The sequence below is a fragment of the Haliaeetus leucocephalus genome, unplaced genomic scaffold (genome assembly GCF_000737465.1).
Source record: "Haliaeetus leucocephalus isolate CR32 unplaced genomic scaffold, Haliaeetus_leucocephalus-4.0 Scaffold848, whole genome shotgun sequence".
Classification (NCBI taxonomy): domain Eukaryota; kingdom Metazoa; phylum Chordata; class Aves; order Accipitriformes; family Accipitridae; genus Haliaeetus; species Haliaeetus leucocephalus.
The window spans coordinates 12,864,598-12,884,842 of record NW_010973284.1 but is presented as its reverse complement, the minus strand read 5'-3'; the positions used below and the strand labels follow the sequence as shown (position 1 = coordinate 12,884,842).

The window sequence follows — 20,245 nt, the reverse complement described above, 5'->3', positions numbered from 1 at the left end:
TACTTTAGTTTTAATTTCATAACACACTGTATATTGGGAAGCTTTCACGGGATTACCATCGAAGGCTAGATTCCCCTTGGATATGTAAAATCATATAGGTCAGAGTGGTCAATTTTTTGACAAGTATCTGCATTATATTAAACTAGGCTAACTATAGGTCTAAACTATAAACTAACAAAAGGTATGGAATTATGGGATGATTTCTCTTTCTCTAAGCCACACATACGTATGTGCGCTGGGAATTCAGTCTTGCATGGCATCAGTCATGTGTTACTATGACTTGAAGACGGTTTATCACAAGAAGTCATGTTCAGTCTACTGCTTGTCTACATTCTGAGAGAGGTTTGCTGTGATTCTACCCACATTCCTTCAGAAACAACTGGTGCAGTTACTTTGATAATGGAGGGTAACACCTTTCCCCATCTTTTCCCAGTATCTTTCTACTCAAATTAAAAACTAGGCAGAATCATCTTCTACAGTTACAAATACGGAGACACTGAAATGTGAAAAGTCTCATTTTTGCAGTCTATTCCAAGTCTCCATCTCGGTACCCCTCAAATTAGCAGACTTTAAGCTTCCTTGTACCTCACTAAGACTACATTAATCTCTGTAAGAAGACGAATTATAATTTTATGCATAGCAATGATTTTTGCTTTAACACATTCTGCCTACCAATATTTGCACATCTCTAATACCAAGCCCCTTCATTTCTCTGTCACCACTTAAATTCCAAATTATGCTCCAACTATCTTCAGCTATTCTGCAGTCTCTGGAGCATAGCTATTCTGCATTATGGGAGATGTAGTTCACTGAACACATTTTTACCTGGAGGTAGTCATGTTTAATATAAACATTTGGCCTACGTTCTGGGTGCCTAAAATATATAACTGGCAGAGTACGTTGCAAAAAAGTAATTTAAATTCATTAGGAACAGTTTATATATAACAGGAAAGCATTTCTGCAGCTCTACAGAAAGCAGTTACCTCAAAAAATCCATACTCTGCTATTTAAGCACTCTTCATATCCATACGTTCTGCTAATGATTTTTCAGTGGTAAATCGACTTTGCAACATCAACTACTTTCCATTTTACACTGCATTAATGACACTAAAGAAGAATGCTAATTTTGAAGAACTAAACAAGAAAAGTGTTTCTCCCCTGCTCAGGAGCATTTACCTTTCCACCAAATGTTGCACAGCTCAGCTTTCAAAGAGTATGTCACTATCTGGAATATTTTCTCCTTGTTTTGCGTAAAGCAATGCACAGCACTTTAAATTATACTTGAAAAGAAATTTACTTACCAATATTTTCTGTGGGCATTGAGACTCTAGTTGGTTCTAAGAGATTATCAGCCAAGACAAAAGCCCCTTCTTCTAACGTATCAAGTAGCATTGTGGCTGCATGGGCTTGTTCTGAAGAATTCATGTCCTTCCAGGACTCCAGAGCTTCAGGCCTGAGCAGGTTGTCCACTGTATCCACAATTGCCTGTATTCATTAGAAAACTGTCATTAGGTCTGATTGCCCTAGGCAGCTTGGGAAAATTTCCAGTGTTATCTGGTGACAATTATAATACTTATCTGTCAGAATGATTTACTGTGATTTAATGGCACTAGAAAACTATTTTCAACATAAAAACATTTTCCGTCTTCTCTCTGGGTTAGCATTAATAGAAGTGCAGTTAGCCACTAGCATTGTGTGGTCTCTATGTGGTAAACATGCAGACTTGACTCGTCTCATGTCAGATATAAAGACGGTCTCATTAATGTGTTATAAAATGTAAAAACAACTGCCAGAAGTTTTGCCTGAAGCTTTCACCTTAAAGTTAATGTCAAAATGTGTAACTTCTATTTTGAAATACCAATGCCAAAATTGGCATTCTGCAGCTTAGGCTAAAAAGACAGTAATACTCTTCTGGAAACTTAGCCCAACTCATGCAGCCATAGCACTATAAACTACTTGTCTATGACAAACTGCCTTCTTTATTACAGGAGGCATGAAATGAAGCTGACTCAGTGGATATAAATTAGCCTGGGCCACTCTCACTCCCCCTCCTGTTCCTGTACCTGTTCATAGATACTTAAAAAGATTACTAACTCCCGTTCCTGCACAAAGGTCAGTTAAAAAAGGAAATCAATAGAGCAAACAAGATGTCCACTGACTGTCCCTGTTATCAGCGAAGGCAAAACTGTAAAACTGAAAAAAGCTGCCATTTTAAAAACTCTTTCTTGTAACAACTCTATCATCATGTTTTAAGGTTCATTAAGCTGCATATAAAGTAACAGTAAATAAGGAAGAAGAAGAATTCAGTGACATGATTACATTATTTTTACAAAATAATCCAATCAATCAGAGTAATCAGTTAATCAATTGAAGGCAGGCTCTTACATTAATGCATAATGTAGCTGTGCATTGAGGACGCCATGCATTGCTGAAACACCCTGTTCACTCTGTCCCATTTACCTAGTCATAATGTGTCATTAAGCATATATAATTTGTTTGATCAATTTAAAAGCACTGGGAATGGAAACAGAACACATTGTACAAACAGAAAGATGTCAGTCTGGAATACTATATTGTGCAAATAAACGAATAGGAAAAGTTGGTCAAGGCTATTGTCAGAGCAAGATTAATTAGCCTAATCCATTTTAATATCCTCTTTCTGTCTGCATTGTGAGCCACCACGACCTTCCTGGCAGGTGGAAGATACTTCGAAGTGGCATTAAAGCCTTTTTTCTTTCTCTAATGGGAGACAGAATAGTCAAAATGCTCGCACTGATACTGCTGCAGCCATTAACTAGAGTGGAACAGAAATTGGTCTGCAGAGGCCAGATTCATTAGTCACCAAGAAATACAGATTGGAGCCTCTAATCTGAGATACAAATGAATCCTCTGTCACAAAGTGGGAACTTGCTTCATTTGCATAGTGTAAGTCAGCTTTTGATTTGTAATTTCAAGAGGTTTATTAGTCTTATCTAAGCAGAGAAGCCCATTTGAGACCTACAGAAAATGACCCTGGTTGGGAATTAAGGTTGTCCTATGGTTTCTTGTGTAACTCCATACAGCGCTGACGGTATGCATTCATTAATACGAAACACTTTTTATTTATTATGGGATAATCTAGCTCTGCATTTTTCCTGTGGAAAATGATCACCTGCCCAGTAATATTTCTGAGGCGTTTTCTCCTCTCAGACAGAGGCGAGTGGGCGGTGGGAAGACCACGCGGCCCCTGTGACGCAGCTCTTGGAGCAACCCCATTACTGCTCTTCTCATATTCATGTTAACTACTGACAATGAGGTATGAAAACTCAGTCTACTCAAACCGCATCTGCTGGATTTCCCTCTACCATTAAAAAGTATTTTCTAATAAAAAACTATTACAATTATTGTTATTTGAGAAGTGGATTTCTCTCCAGATCTTTGTCTCTTTTTGTCAAATTTCTGCATAACTGGACATCTCAGATCCACTTCCCGGGCTGTGAGATAAAAGACAGAAGCACCCTGTACAGAGAAATGTCTCTTCAGTAAGAGTCTGAATTATTTTATTATGTTGCAAAGTATTTCAAAGTTCTTTTTAAAAGTTGTTCTTACATTTTATCTCAGAGAGTACAAGCAAAAACCAGTATTTTAAAAGAAACTTTGAAAAAATGTGCAATAAAATTTTTCAGAGCCAGACACAATCTGTTCTAGGACTTTTTTCTCTTCTTCAGAGGTGCAAGGTGGCATTACTGGCATTGTATTGCAGAGCAGGAGCTGGCCACTACAGACAACCATACTACAGCAGATGAAAGAAACTGAAAATCAGGTAGCAATGTGTTACATGCCTTCCATATAGCCTGGTTAATGGGACATGTGGCACACATTTTACTAGTAAAGTTAGAGAAATGTTTGTCTTTACATTTTATCCTGAAGTCACTGAATCTGGCTTTTGTAACAACTCTTAAAACTGTAAGAAAGAGTGATTTTACTAGGTATAATAATACACAAAGAACAAAGCAGGCTATATAATGTATATTTTTCATGCAAGCAAATCAACTCTAAACAGTCTTTGATATAAAATACTACCAAGCTGAAGTAATTTCTGTTAAGTTGCCAGCTTTTTCCTCTACCCAAAGCTGAGAGAGATGTTACTTCCAATTCAGATAATAACCATTTCTGCTCTTTTAGTTTTGAACAAGTTGAGGTAAAAGAGGTATAAACTTTGATGTTTAATTTTTTTTTCTGAGTGTTATACCTGTGCAAAGCCAACATTTGTACAGTTGATATGGGGCACAATACACATTTATCAAAGACTGAAATACATAGGATCATGCAGCAAGATGATAAAGCGTGGCAGGTTGCTGAAGCAGGGAGAAAGCAGGGTGACAGCACAGGAGAGATACCTTAAGGTAAGCCCTGCATGTCTTCTCTCGTTTTTGGAGCTTTTTAGTAAGAAAAAAGAAAATCAGAAGTTAGACACATTCTGGAAAGCTTCAGAAATATAAAAAAATTAGCCTGGTGTTTCAAATCCCAAATTTGAACTACAGCCTGGACGTTTATCTGATTTCTGTCCAGCGATGACTATAAAAAACCATCACACAGGAAATGTTTTTCCCCAACCTTTATGCAGGTGCCCAGATATCTTTGCCCAAATGGTGGGATTTGTGTGAAAAGGTCAAAGGAGAAAATCCCTGTGTGGGCACTCGATCTGTCTCTGGGAAAACTCTTTTAAGAGCCGTGAGGGATTGTAAATAAAACTAGTGCCAAAATAACAGAGGAGTGCATGGAGCGCTCTCTCTAAAGGAGGCTGAAAAAATGTTTAATTTGTAGCTTGTTTACTAAGCTGACGCAAGGAAGAGGCTGAGAAATACAGCATTTCCTCTGAGCAAAAGAGAACTGGTAGTAACACTTGTGATTTGTATTTAAACCACAAAGACATATGCTTTCTCTGAAATGTTTCTCTGAATAACATCCCACAGAAAACACTTATTCATGTTATTTAGATATGCGTATTAAGGCATTTTTATAAAGATCAATTATAAGTGATGTTGGCATCTTTAAAAGGCTAAGAAAGTGCTATTATTCTGCAGGAAGTCAGATTAAAATAAAACCCTGCACCTACGGAGAATCCCACTGATTTTATTACATGTTCAGGGTTAAAAGGATCACTGCATAAACACGCTGATTTGTTACAGAATTTCTGTGAGCTAATGCCCATTTCCCTCACACTAGTTATAACGCATTCCAGATTTTAATAAGGGACACAGCTATGTATTTTAGGACCAGTCAACTATTGTGAATTATATCTTATTCCCTAAAGAAGGTAATTGCAACCTTCCACTGTGTATTTACTGCTGTTTTCTCTTACATGTTTATTCCAGAACTATAAGCACACGGGAACAAAGTCTAGATTAATATTTCTGAAAGGAAAAAAATAAAAAAAAACAAGGGCAAAGGTTATCCCAGCAGGAGGAGGTGACAGGAGGTGCGTACCTTGTTATAACTCCTTCCAGCAGAGTCTTTTTCACTGGGCCGCAGTTCCTGCAGCTGAGCATCCAAAATGTCCACGAGCTGCTCCATCAGCCTCACTGATGAACTAACATCGCCAGCGAAGACTGGTCCTTTGGTGTGTTTAGCCAGTTCATTGGCCAGACTAGCAGCATTTTCTCCACTTCTGATCTGAAATGACAATTTACATTATCTCAGCAGGGTCCCTTGTTCTGCTTGCGGCTCCTAATTCCAACTCCCCGTGTACCTTTGTTGTGGTGAAATAACTATTTGCACATACATTGAAATCTGCAACTAATTGAGACCAATAACGTTCTCGTTATCTCAGAAGATTAAAGGTTCTTAGATCTGCGACACACAAAAGCAGTTCTTAACAGCCATCAAAACCAGAAATCAGACTGGGACTTTTGGGCTAGATCTTCTATTCATCCTCACTTTTATTCTACTGCCATTATCAGACAGCAAGAAATCTATTTGTTCATACTAGTGCTTGAGGCATTTGAAAGTCAAGTAGCCCGGTACTGACAACAAATTATCCAGTTTTCATAAACTTAGTAAATCTCAATAGGGAGGGAAAACACAGAAAGTGGTGCTGCGCTCTAATCATACTGTTATTAATACACTCAGACAAAAATCTATTTATTACAGTATAATTTTTCCTGAACCAAAAACCTTGCTGTATACCACAGTTTTTGCTGCAAGATTTATAATATTTGATTTATTAAGCAAATATAGCTTTTGTTTTTTGAACACCAGCAAAGCTACTTAGTTTTAAGTAGCGATGAAAACACATAACCCCAGATTCAATACAAGAACTTAGAGGCAGAGCGTACCAAAACACACATGTGAACCTAACTGTTGGCCAATGCTTTGCACACAAAGTACACATAACTCCTTCTACTTTAAATGAACACAGAGTAATAAAGACAGCTTCAAAAACCTGAATTATTAATGCTCAGAGTTAAAATCCTTAATCACTGGTGTACCCCAGATTAAAAGGTTTCCACCAACCTTCTGAGCCAGCTGATTTACCCAGTGTGAAGTGCAGTTGCTAAGATCAGGGCCTTTGGGGTTCCACGTTCCCGTTAAGACCACGCAGAGATACGAGGCAGTTCCTATAACAGATGTAGAAAACTACAGTGAAATGGAAACCATTTTTCTGCATGCATTCAGGATATCGGCTACATTGTGCTCCTAAGCAATGTTAAATTCTGAATGCCGCTAATGCCGATAGTTGACAATAATTGACAAAAACGTAAGGAAACAATGTAGATTACAAAGAGCAATAAAAAAGTCAGTGAAAAGTACCAGACGTTTTCTGCAAACAAACAAAAAGCCCTTGATTTTTCCTGGAGCTCATCCAGAGGGGAGCTCATAATGAGAAAGGCAGCTGTAAGCATATTTCACAACAGTCCTCAAGCAAAGCCCTAAAATTTGACCTGGATTCCCAACAGCGCATGCGCAATGTAATTCTGTGGCTATGCTCGAATGCCGTTTGCAGATTAAAACTTGACCATTGCCTGTAGATACTGCATTCTCCAAGTAACAAAAAATTGTGTGACAGACAGCTGGAGATTAAAAAAAAAAAATCACCATGAGAGAGTGGCACATTGCTTTTGAAACGTCTGCTTGAAATCAAGATATATTTTCAAAGGCAATACCTCGTGTTCCTTTGGGGCAAGGGCGTTCAACCATCATTCCTCTTTGTGTCTGAGGCCAGCTAATCCCCCTGGCCTCAGTCGGTTCACAGAATCTCTCTGGCAAAGGGAAAAAACTTGTCACGGGAGGAATTTTGGTTGTGGAAATGGGTGGCGGTGGCTTGGGTCCTCTGCTTCCTTCCTTTGTTCCTCCAGCTAATGTTGTGCTTATAGGACCTTTCTGTGATGTAGTGCTAGTGGTTGACACTGTGGTTTTGTATAGCTCTGCTGAAGAAGTTATTGTCACTGCTGTGGTAGGCACTGCACAGAGAAAATTAGAGTAATAATAAAGTAAATGATTTCAGAAATATAAAAAAACCCCCTTCTTTAAATGTTATTTATGTGGTTTTAAAGGACTCTCTGGTGTCTCCTTTCTTTTATCTTAAAATTACTCTTTTCTTATTGCTATTCTGGGTGCTTACGATATAACTTTGATTTATTTTTTTTTTACTCCCAGCTCATACCAGTATGATGTTTCAGCACATTCTCCAAATAATCTCTTCCGTAACAAAAATTGATAGCTACATTTCTAAAGGCTGAAAGGCAGTACTAGTGAGTTATCAGTACATAACAAACACGCTCAAAGCAATTAAAGATTACTTAATCACTTTTGCAGAAGGAATAACTCCACAGAGAGAATCATTCGAATCAGCGTGCCATAAACAACGCAGTCCAGTTTTAACAACAAAGTCAGTGGGCTGTAACTAACGAGACCATTTTAAAAAAACAGACCCCAAAACTTCAAGTCACCCACTACACACCTTCCAGGAAAATAATTACGATAACATCTTCCTACTCGGCAGTCATTCTGCTTGAGAGAGCTGCAGCATGCCCGATTAGCTCCGAACAGAAGCAGCGCCTAGCATGTACGTGGTGTTCTCGTGTTTAAACATTTCAGGCCTTAACAACCTTTTTGGATAAAGCAGGTATGAAGACACAACTCGTTCAAGCCAGTGGCAAGTGCCCAGTTTAATCTTTTCTGAAACACTAGGATCGGCTTAGGCCAAATGACTTCTGCCTGGGACTTGCAGCTGCTCCCTCCACCGACCCGGCTGGGAACGCAGCGCTGGAACCGCTGCGGTACAGCCCAACCCACGCCACCGTTTGAGGCTTTGGAGAGACAGTACTAGTTAATGCTAGCGGAGATAACAGACCAGAATTCCTGTTCGTCACCTTCAAATGTATGTTGAGCAACGGCTGAAACGATGCAAGCGAGCAAAGTAACTGAAACAGTTACCCTCAATTATTTCCAAATCTTCGCTGTGTGTCCACAGTGCTTTATAGGCGCATAAAAGCACAGATCCTTGTGCTGGGAATAAATAAGCTCATATCAAGTATTTTTAAAATCCTAACTGATACAGAAATAAATGAAGCTAATTTTAGGATTAACTTCAGTGGATAAAGTGGCTTTTTTCTTTCTTTTTTTCTTCTTCTGCTAGGCCCTTGTACTCTGACTTACTGGACAATGCATCTTCTCTAAATTAAATCATAAACAAAAACCAAAATAAGAGCTGCCTCACTTTCTTTCAGCAGATGGTTTTTAAGTTAGTGTTTTGAATAAGATTAACTTTCAGTAGTTTGGCAGATAACAATTACTTCGCAATCCTTTTTCAAATATATTTCAGTTATAACAAATTAGGAGTCTCAAATACGAATTCATCTTTTTATTTTCATACGAATTTTGAGTGGAGTTTTTGAACATCACGTTCTGTTTTTAAAGACTAAATGCGAAGATGTGCTTTTCATCCCTCTCTTGCTCACAAACGGGAAATTTCTTCGGAGGCTGTATTCTCTTCAGTCTCATTCTTGGCTGCTTGAATACAGTCTGTGTAATTGTGCTGAATTTGTGGCGTAGCCAGCTACTATGAAACCTACTGAAATCCTTGGATCTGTTCTGCAAGTGCTTGCCTGACATCTTGTGAAACTGCTGTAATTTTCTTTTGATTACAATGCATCCAGCCTTCTAGTGCTTTCCCAATTAACATTTGTCAAAAGCATTTGCAATCACTTGCAGAAGTGTCAGGCAACGCCTGCTGAATCAGGTCCTGGGCAACGGGGAACTGGTGGGGACTGAGAATGATGCAGGGGACAACCAATTATTACTACCCATTCCCTAACACATTGTGCTAATTAGTACATATTTAATCACTGAAATGTGTATTAACATTATTGCAATTACTACTCAAAACCTATAATGTTTAGGACAGCTCTGTCTCGGGAGCAAAATATCACTGTAGGACTTCATAACAACGCTCTGAAGTTCAGCAGTGAGGTAACAATTTTCAGAACATATTTTGTGCTGCACCCTGAGGTAAAATATCCCGCTGTCATTACGCAACTTTAGGTAGAACAATTTTAATGCTATCCATTAACAACAATTTCAAAGCATACCACCTATGATTCAAAAATGACCTGCACAGCCTAGTAGAAGCACATAGTTTAGAAATATAATCTCACATTTTAGGAGAAAGACTTCAAACCACCTCTCTCACAAAACTGAAAAAAATACAGATAATTTCTAAGAGATTGACTCTTGAATTAAATTTATAAAAAGGAGAAGTCAGTATATTTAAGAATGTACCAGGGAACTTCAGACAGTGCTGGAAGTCTGGGAAAGAAGAAGGCTGAAAAATAAGAAATGACCGAACGCATCACTTTAATGAATACATCCAGCTTTTAGAAGGCAGATCACTTTGTTTTTAATGACCTGTTGGGGAACTTAATCTGCAAGGCCGTCCTCCTGAGCTGCAAAAAGACACATGATAGCTACCACCACCTGATGTGTCTTGTTCTGAAAGCTGAAGGTGATGGCATCTGCGGGCTCCCATGCACTGTCTTGCGGAGAGCTTTACCAATATAAGGTAATGGCAGTGATGATTAATATGCCCCAACTAAGAAGAACAACAAACTCCATGTCGAGGTTATTAACCTATTGTTCCAAGCAGCGTGGGTGAGCTTCTACAAAGCTGAAGATACATCATTTTTGCCCAACACCAAAAAAGCTGCTTTTACAATGCAAGATTCTATTTTGGACTTTTTGACTAGGCTTGACATGCCGAGGAAAAACCCAAAACCTCCTTCTGCCTTCTTCCTGTTTTTTTTTTAAGAATAGGTGTGTCTTCTCAGCTGAAGACAGTCTTTGTAAAATTAAAAAAAAATAAGAAAAGAGCAGTAAGAAGTAAATCCAAAGACTCAAGTTGAGTGTAATTACATTTGTTTCATGTAGTTCCTAACAGCTGATTTAAACAGTTATGCATGCTATCTGTTTCTAAAAATGAAGACACCACTGGAGTAAAACTTAACACCTGTTCAACAGTGTGATGACTATAAAAAACCTAACACAATTGCCTAGGACAGCAGGGGAATAGTAACTTTGCTTCCCCAACTGACAGTGAAGAGTAGATTCACTGAAGGCACACAAGCTATCTAGTACTCTTTGCCAACAGGTTTCTATTCTAAGCAGGCATAAAATAAGTTTTAAAATAAACCAACCAAGCCAAAACAAAAAAATCCCCACCCAAAATACAATTCTGACCTTATATCAACACAAAATTGTGTTGAAATGCCCAGATGATGTGCCACTTCTGAAAATAATAATGGTTCCATTTTCATCTCCGCCATCTAGGTAATTTTAGAAATCAGCTGCATGGATTTTTCAGTTAAACATATGCTCCTATAGGTCAGGTATTTCAGTGTATTCGGACACGTGAAAATCTATGTGCCCGCCTTCATATTCCAAAGGTGTCATATGCTGTGCTGCCGTGTAAAGCAACGGAGATCAGAAACCTGTGCAAATCCAGATTTCCCTGCCTTCTGCTTATTACCGCTGTGTGCCTGTTTTCATGCTTCAGTGACTAGCAGGGAAATCACTAAGACTCACTTAATTACCTATAGGTTCCAGCTATTATGCTAGCCAGTATTCTGTTGACCCTGCCAAATCCCGTTTAGTTGAAAGCAAAATGTTTATACAGCCATTTATAAATTTATACCCTGAAAATGATAACAAATACGCCACAGAATTAGCAAAATACCTATGATCAGGAAATGTACTATCTGGTCCCCATTATGTTGTCTTTACTTGTACAACCACTCTTTTATCAATCTGTAATGTATCAGATTCGATATAATAGTAAAGAACTAATTTACTTAACAATTTGCTGCATGACTTCATTGTAGATTCTTTGTGTTACAAAGATTTAGTTGCACTATTTTCCTATTATTTCAAGCCCTCGGTGATAGTACTCTCCAAGTTTCTGCTCTGTCCACACTCACAACATCCATATTTTCCTGCAGTCATCCAATAAAACTTAATGATGGGTATCACGGTACAAAAGGGGAGGCAACTTCAGTTTGAACAGTTTGCACAGTTAGCGCAAATTGGGATGAGTGTGGATGAAATCTCTTCCTAACGCACTAACACAGAACAAAAGGATTTATCTTCTTTTTGTTACCAAGGAAACCTTACAATGCAATGCTCATATTCACTTTTTAGGGGGAAAATTCCCTTCATTCTTCCTCATCTTTTAACTTAAAATTCCTTTAAAAATTCCTATTTCAGTGAGGATTCATTTGGTCCCTTGGATACCTCCTTTAGAAAGAATGTAACAGGACATATCCACTGAATATATCAAGGATATAAGAACTCCGGTTTGTTTCAAATTTTTCATAGTGCTTTTTGCAGGGCCTGATATATTTTGTTTCTAAACTAAGGTTTTGATTTTTAAATGTAATTTTCACACTTAACCTTAGAAAATGTGCTCTTCTGCAGTATCCTGAGCAGTACTTGTCAGCTGTAGCTCTGAAAGCCATTTGTACATCTATGCACTATAATTCCCATGAGAAGAGAGAAGGAAAAACAACACATGAAGAATGAGGTTAAGGGGGGAGCTCTACGGGCAGCAGACCCCATTGTCAGGGTAAAACAGTAGCCTGGCTGCAGCATCTGCAGTTCAGAAGTCTGAAGAGTTCTCCTGAAGATTAAGAAAATAAGGAGACGGGCAGCACATAACATGGACAGTTGCAAGAGTAGAAAATGGCGTAGGTTTGCAGCAAGGGCAAGGTCAACATTAGGTTAATTATAGTGGTATTTCAGAGGTTTCAATAGGCAGATTTAAAAATCAAAGAAACAAGAGAGAGAAAAAAAGGCAGGTTTGGGGTCATGGATGAGTCCAAGATTTTGGCCCTGGGAGCAAACGTAAATCCTTGAGCTCAAAAGTGTGGCTCAAATGTGACAAATTCATCTTTCATGTAGGAAGAAAGACTGCTGTTTTTGAAGCACTCAGCAGTTGGAAGTTATGGTGTAGACGGGAACTGATAGCCAAGACAGATAGACAGGACAAAAAAAGAATCAGTGTGTGTCTATATATCATTATTGCTCCCACGGCAACAGAGGGAACACAGATTGCCGAGTTTCCCACAATGGCCCCAAGTTAACCATTCGAACAGAAAAGGCCACGACTTCCAATTTTGAGGCATTGACCTTGTGACACCATTAAATTCTTGATATTAAAGTACCGTTGCAAAAGACACTAAAATAAAGTTCTTGTGTTAGGCGACTTAAAGAATGTTATCCTAACATCTATGTCTTTGAGTAGATGATTAAGAAATCTGAGTCAACCACAAAAAACCCAAACCAAATCAGAACAAAAGAAACACAAAAATGCCCTTCATCAATGTGCTGAAAATCTGATCTAATTCCATGAGAGAGAAAAAAATCCAGATGCGTATTACACATATAGATCCTTTAACTGTGTAACTATAGAAGGACTGATCTTCAATTTATACAAACTTCATGCTGAAACAAAGAGGAACTGAGAATATAATACAAATACAGTATAAACTGTACAGAATCTCTTCTTGGTTTTACAGCAGTACGTCTCGAAGACAATCATATTAGATAATTTTTCCTTTAATTCAGTAGTCTTTAACTACAGGAAATTGGCTTAGGCAAAAGAGGAAATGAACTGAAACATATTCTTAGGTCTGCTATGTACAGATCCATACAAAACTAAATATTGGCTTTACATAAGGAAAAATACTGTTTCTGAATATATGCATCACATATTCAAATAAACCTAGTGTCTTCATGTGGTTTCTAAAAAAGGCCATAATCAAAATATACTTACAGATGTCATAATGCATTTAAAACCCAAACTCACAAATCACTCGAAAATATTCCTTCTCTGTCTTCACAGGTGAATGAGCAAAGAGCTTAGATGAGAGGCAAGCACCGTGCAGTGTGCCCTGGACCCCTTCTCATCTTGGTCTGGTTGGAATAAACTGTTTCCCCCCCCGCCTTGCATGCCAGCAAGGAGGAGCATGAAGCGGTGCTGATGGATGCCCAGATCTCTTTCTGGTATTTGACGGGATGTGGCCAGCACATGTACTGGAACTTAGGATCTTGGAGACTCATAATAAAAACATGAAATGTCTTACGAGAGACCTTTGGTGGTTTCCTAAAGCAACGGAAGGATTCCACAAAGCCTTTTCTTCGTTCCCTGCTCTGCCTTAACACTCTTCCTTCAATGCAATGATTTAAAGATTAGCTTTTGCCTCGTTCACGGCAGCTGCCTGAACTGTGAAAGCTACTTAGAGCCTGCACCTCCATTTTCTCCTCTTACTATTGAAGGTTTGGAGAATTTAAAATGCATCTTCATCTCAGTTAAACCGAATGAAAAGTGACACGCATGAGAATGTATGAAAATGAAAGCTTTAATTTTTTTCTAATTGCATAGGTGGCTATGTCTCCGCTAAGAGCAGACCCAAAGCCTCCCTGAGGAATGGCCTAGCTTGACGTACAGAGAGCAAAGCTTGCCAGGACGGCTGCCCTCGCAGCCAGAACGCAGTCCCCGAACACCTGGAACCTGCCTGAGCCTGGCCATGAGTTGCCAGGGAGGTCTGTGGGAGACAGACGGGACAGATCGTCACTTGGCAAAATGTCACCCTGGAGATCGCTAATGCATTGGTTCTAAACTGCCCCGTTCCGCTGCATCTTATGTACTTTTGTACCTGGAAAAGCTGTATGTATGTTGATGTAACTGTGTGTACGCTACATAGTCAGCACTGCTGTGCATGAATCAGCTTCGCTGAAGCAGGATAGCTACTTTGCTTGTGGGGAAGCTTTAATTACTACTTTTTTGAAGTAGAAAAAATTGCTGCTAAATACGCATACCAGTTAGATGAGAGAAGTGAAGTTATTACCTCCATTGCTAAAGCAGCTTATCAACAGCCTGTTCCCTGCTGCATGCATCTTCTGCCACAAAGCATTTCTCTTGGTATTTACTCTCCTCTGCTGATGTTAATAAGTGGCTATGCCTGTTCACATCATTTTTAGGGATTTCTGAGACCTAGAGACCCTCGTTTTTCTTTCCTCTTTTGGCAGTTAGTGTCTTTGCTTTTAGGTAGTTGTTCTAACTTCAAGCGAGCTGAATTGCAATTGTAATGGACTTACCGAGAAACCTACTAAAAAGATGTCGGGTAATCTTGTCTAACCCGGCATTAGAAACTGTGAAAAGAGGGTTGCGGAAAAATATTTATGCTCGGTATTGCACATTAACCCCATACATCTCCTCTGGGACCTCCCAGCACACATCACTCTCAACTGCTGGCGCCAGGAAGTTAAAAGGTCTGCATGTATGTTGTAATCAATTCCGAAGTCAGGTAACACCGAACGGATGGGAACAGGCTTCTGGCTCAGCGTGAACGAACTCAAACTCAGTTTAGCTATAGAAGTCAAACTGACTGATGGTATAAAGTAAATAAACAATTCCCCAACTCATTCTCTAAAACAGAAAAGCTAAACACTTGTAAAAAAAAAAAAAAAAGAAAATCACAAGCCTGTAAACGAAATAAAGTAATTCTACTTCTCTTCACAGGTTCTGCAAATTTGTCTTGCACCACTGTAAAGCTGTACTGCTCAGCACAGCGCAGACAAACAACCCCTCCTTGCCTTTCCGCCAAGAGCTAAGTCTAAGACCAAAGACAGCGCACCGTAGTTATCTCAATGCAAGTACAAAGAGTTTAAAAATGAGAAAAACCAAATTCTTACCTTGGGCAGGATCAGGCGGGCCAAACTCCAAAGAATACCGCAGAATGAAGTTGTTATTCCACACGTACAGCTGGTTGTCTCTGGGGTTGTAATCCACTGCAGCGATGTACTGGTACTGGTTGGGGAAAGGAATGTCCACGTGCTCACCTCGGCTTAACCTGGTGTTGTAGATGTAATCGATGGCGTTCTTGCCGGTCTCGCTCTCATTGTCCTGATACACTGACCGCACTACGTACAGGACACCACATATCATGAAAGCATTGGATGCTGCCCGTTTGTCGTATGTCGTTTCCCAGGTGGCTTCGAAACGCAGGGTGTAGGGGTTCAGCTGGCTAATTACTATCATCCCATTGTTTTGCTCCGTAGCATAAATTACCCATAAGCCATTTTCATCAACTGCCAAGTCAATATCAGTCTTTCCTCCCCATCGGTATGGAGAGGTGTCATGATAATTAGCGTAATTGATTATGGCCTCACCACTCTTAATTCTAGTCCTCAAGTCGAATTTTACTATGTTCCTAGTTCTTTCCTTGTTAAAAAAGACAGCGCCATCATACACCACAAATCCAGTACCATCCACTCGATTTGGGAGTTTATACGTCGTCTGCTGGCGTCCATTTTGGAAGTCCTCTAAAGAAGCGTATTCTATCAAAGTATCGGTGCGATATGGAGTCCATGGCATGAAGTATATTTTATCTGCAGCCTGGAGAGGATCTTTGCACCAAGAACCTGCTTTTTGTTCAGCTTCATATAAATACGGTGAATCCACAATTGCTTTCAACGTCCCCGGGCAAACAAAAACTAACAGTCACAGAGAGAAGTAAGACAAGAATTACGTCAAATTAAGACTGTCTCATAATAAAAAGAGAAAAAAAAAAAGAAAAAAAAAAAAGGTAGGTAAATCATAATGACTGTGTCAGGAAGAAAAAAAATCAATTTAATTGGCACTAGATTATACCTTATGTTATAATTAATGCAATTGTCACCCTTTATCATCCACTTTTCTTAAAGTTACCACGTTCTTGCTGTACCAGTATGGAAAGTGGATGGGAACTGTTTTCACTAGTACAGACCAAGGCTCAATGGCATACACAGACAGCTGAAAATGTAGAGCTACTCTTGCATTTTCGTCTTAGACTTTTAGTGAGTACGCATTAACGCTCCAGAGCTTTTAACTGGTGTGCAGCAGTGCGCTAGGTCATTTCAGTCCAAAAAAAATCACATCGACTTGTTTAGAACTTTAAGAAGTGGTGAGGCTGAAAAAGGAGGTGCCTCGATTAAAAATAAAGGAACAAAACAAATCATCAGGTATATAGAGAAAGCAATTAGGAGCAGAGAAAACAAAACACAACCAAAGCAATGAATGAAACAGACCAGGAAACCCTGTAACCATGGCATGCTATGGAGAGGGTTCTGGAAGCCAGGCAAGATGACACTTGATTAACAAGAATTTACCCAAGGGTGAGAGAAAGAGAGGGAAAGAAAGACAAAGAGAAAGGGAGAGAAAAAAGCAAGGGAGTCTTCCCTCCAGCCCAAGTATTTCAGACACTATACCCCGCCACCTACTTTAAGCAGCCAAGTCACTTTATTGCAAACAGTCGACTTCTTTATGAGGTGTACTTATGAGATCCTGCTGATTATCATAATATAAGAGTGTTGTGGGGAGGGGAAGGGAAGAGGTTAACATCCATAAGGCACATAACAAGGAGCTGGGGTTTGGACTGTATACGTTATTTACCTTTTTGCTCCACTTCTATTTTAAGCATCGGAAGAAAAATAAAAAAGTGCAAGGAAAAAAGAAAGAAGATTAACATAAATTGACTATTAATCTAAAGATTAAATTAGTAACAGACGCTAAATATAGGGAGAATAAGAACTGCACTATATTGGATAAAGAGAAACAGACAACAGGAAAACCTAGCAGGAGAGAGATTCTACGGTTACACAAGTGAACATGGAACAATCATTTTAGTAGATTAAGGAGGCAATACAGCTATGTTGGCATGTAGTTTCACTTAGTGAACCTGAATAAATAATGAATGACTTTACTAATGCATGCTATACATACTCTTCTTCTTCTCAAAGTACAATGCTATCAAGTCGTTTTTTAAGTGACACAGTAATTTATCATATATGTGCGAGTGCACATATATATATATGTTTTATATTAATGAGGTAATTATAAAGCCAAAATGCAGTTTATTAATTATATAGGTTTGTATGTGTGCTTATTAAACCTTCCCCCATCTTTGCCCCAGACATCCCTCTGCTTTTCTTTCTTATAAAGAAAGCAGCTTGCACCCTTTAGCTCTCCTTAGGCTTTATTTTATTTGTTTTCCTGAATGTTAATCTTGAGAACTTTTGTCACTTCTTAGTCTATAACTGCAAAATCAGACTAGAAGGAATAAGCAAAAACATCTAGAAAAAAGAAGCAAAAGCACAGTAAGCAAGAGGAAAAGAGAAGAAAAAATTAACATTTAGCTCATTCAGATATTCTCCAGCATCATCGATTAAGCCCGAAACAGCAAGCTAGTATGCAAGGACAGTCATACTAAGTGTTTAAAACAAACATCCATCCCGCCACCGTACACGGAAAATATAAACCAAACCTGATTAACAAAGTTATATTACTATAGCAATTTTTCCCCACGGAAGTTTCAAGGAACATATTACAGGACGACATATAGCTGAAGTCCAGCTAGTAAATACCTTTCCAATAATTATTTGCAATAAAATCTATTTCATATACTCAGTAGCCTTTGAAGTACGCTCCCTTAGTTTCATAAAATGACCTAGAAAATGACAGATGTACCAATCTGTGTAACAGTAGCTGCTGATACCAAGGAAGTGTATCAAAACTATTTGCACAGCTATTACATTTCCAGTGTTACGGTATTATCCTGAAGAATATATTTGTATGTTTCATATAAAGTTTTGGATTTTCAGTCTCATTTAACAAAATTACGTATGATTCTTTTGAAAGAATGGTATTGGCTGAGCTGATCTAGTGTTTCTTCAGGGAACAATTCCAAAACTTTATGGGGGACTAGAGGGGGTTAATATTCTCAAAATGAGCAGTTGTTTTCCTAGCCTTTGTTCATTTATACGTCTTTAGGTAAAATACTTGTTTTTCTGCAATTTGTCATTCTTGAGCTACCCGAATAAACAGAAGATGTATTCTGAGGTGAATTCCTGGGTTTCAGAATCAGTGTTAATGACTTTCAGATGATTCTGTCTGTGAACTTTTATGCATGAGTTTATTCCTCGCCAGAAAGCAATATTGATATTGTACCTGCTTAGAATTAGTAATAAGAGAGGGGGAAAAAAGATAGGGATAACTAAAATCATTACTGGCATATCTGCTCTGCGTGCATTGGTGTACAGCTGTACATTTTTCAGGGACAGATGGGCTTACTGAAATAAACAAATGCTGCAAAGTCCAATCAATACAGAGAGAGAATAAAACACTTAACAACTCTTTCTACTGAATTCCTGAGCCCAAAAAAGGTTTAAAATAAAAATGCACAGATGTACAAAATGGTACTTTTGATGTTCTTCTTTATAAAAGGGCTGACTTCTGTTATTCAGTCAAAGTGTCAACATACATTGTGCAGCATAATTGAGAGAAATGTCAAGTACGGTACTCTCAATTTCTTTGTAATTTAATCAATAACACTCTTATTTTGGGACAAAGCAATGCCTATCAAATTTGTCTAGAATTTTAGTTTTATTTGAGATTCAACTGAGTACCTCAATACGTTTATATTTTTTGTCTACACTTGGAGATGCAAAGAAGAAAGCTTTTCATTAGGTACTTTCTTATGAGGGCGATGAATACAGAACCCGGAGAAAGCTCAATCAATATGTATGATCAGCAAAGCAGCTATGTATTTCTGGAGGCCAGCAAGACATAGAGGAGCTCATAAACTGCATTTTGTACAAGGGTGACACCAACTCCAGCGTGTTAAGAACTCCCAACTTTTTCCACAAAACCTGGTATGATTGCTATTTGTAATCCCTCATGGACTAAAAGGTGCCACAGTGAGACATAGCAAATTTTGCAGTCTTGCAGTAACTGCAGATGAGGTTCAGAAAAAGTAAGAACCATAACTGAACTTTGGTTAGAAGTGTTGCGATCACTAAAACTGTCCCTTCCTAGACCCACAAAAGCCTATCCCGCCTTCCTAACAAGTCTCTTATGCTGGGACAGCTGCTATTTGCAAACCTAATGATTCCAGTTATTCCGTACGTTTAGACATGGAGCACTGGAACAAGTAAGGGAGAAAAAAATTAGACTTGATAACCGGAGTTTATCAGGTGTCAAAAAAAGAGACTTGGAAAAATACCAGGATAGGCTTTGTGGGACAGGGAAGAAAGATGGTCAACAATCAAAATGACTACTGAAGCACAATGTGGTTTGAAATCAAACTTCAAAACTTATTTTAGTAACTGGCAACCTTTTTGATGACTGCTGGTAATGACAGATGATGCCTCGTACAGGTCTGGAATTGGGAATAGTGTCATCACTGTACATGCTGCAGTTGACAAACTCCAGAACTTACAGACTTCGAAAGACAAGAAGTATCCAGAATCCTGAGTTACGATAGACACAGAATTACATAATTCAAAGGGCAGGCCAATGCAATTGACAGTAAACAAAAATAAACATTTTAAAAGTAGAATAGCTACATGTTAGAGTACAGGGTAGGCCGCGCTGTGGCACTATACTTCTGAAAACTGGAAAAGAAAAGATTCCTGTAGATAGCAATACAGAATCGGTAGAACATATCGACACTTCTCTTCCTAAAACAGCATAAAAAATCATGTTTGAACATTATTTGCATTACACTTTTCTCTACGAGCTAGCCTACTGGAACTGGAAACGTAACCTCTTGTCATTTGACTGACCTCATGGTTTGGAATCAGATGCACTGCCCTCTTTCTGAAAATTTGGGAATGAAAATAGTGCTAAAGTAAAGGTGATCTTTGTGGAACAAAACTTTGGTTAGATTGGGGT

At 38.7% G+C, this 20,245-nt stretch overlaps 1 protein-coding gene across 3 annotated transcripts in view; it reads right to left on the bottom strand.

Moving 5' to 3' along the window:
* The window catches only part of LPHN2 (latrophilin 2), a 128,087-nt gene that overhangs the window by 29,170 nt on the left and 78,672 nt on the right, over nucleotides 1-20,245 (bottom strand). For 2 of the 3 annotated variants that reach the window (XM_010582560.1, XM_010582562.1), the window contains exons 4-8: nucleotides 15,229-16,029; nucleotides 7,146-7,442; nucleotides 6,496-6,599; nucleotides 5,470-5,655; nucleotides 1,302-1,485 (exon numbers count right to left, since the gene is read on the bottom strand). In XM_010582560.1, coding sequence (XP_010580862.1) covers nucleotides 1,302-1,485; nucleotides 5,470-5,655; nucleotides 6,496-6,599; nucleotides 7,146-7,442; nucleotides 15,229-16,029 — 1,572 coding nt within the window. Of the gene's footprint in view, nucleotides 1-1,301; nucleotides 1,486-4,379; nucleotides 4,419-5,469; nucleotides 5,656-6,495; nucleotides 6,600-7,145; nucleotides 7,443-15,228; nucleotides 16,030-20,245 lie in introns of all 3 variants that reach the window. The other variant, XM_010582561.1, reaches the window with a different exon arrangement.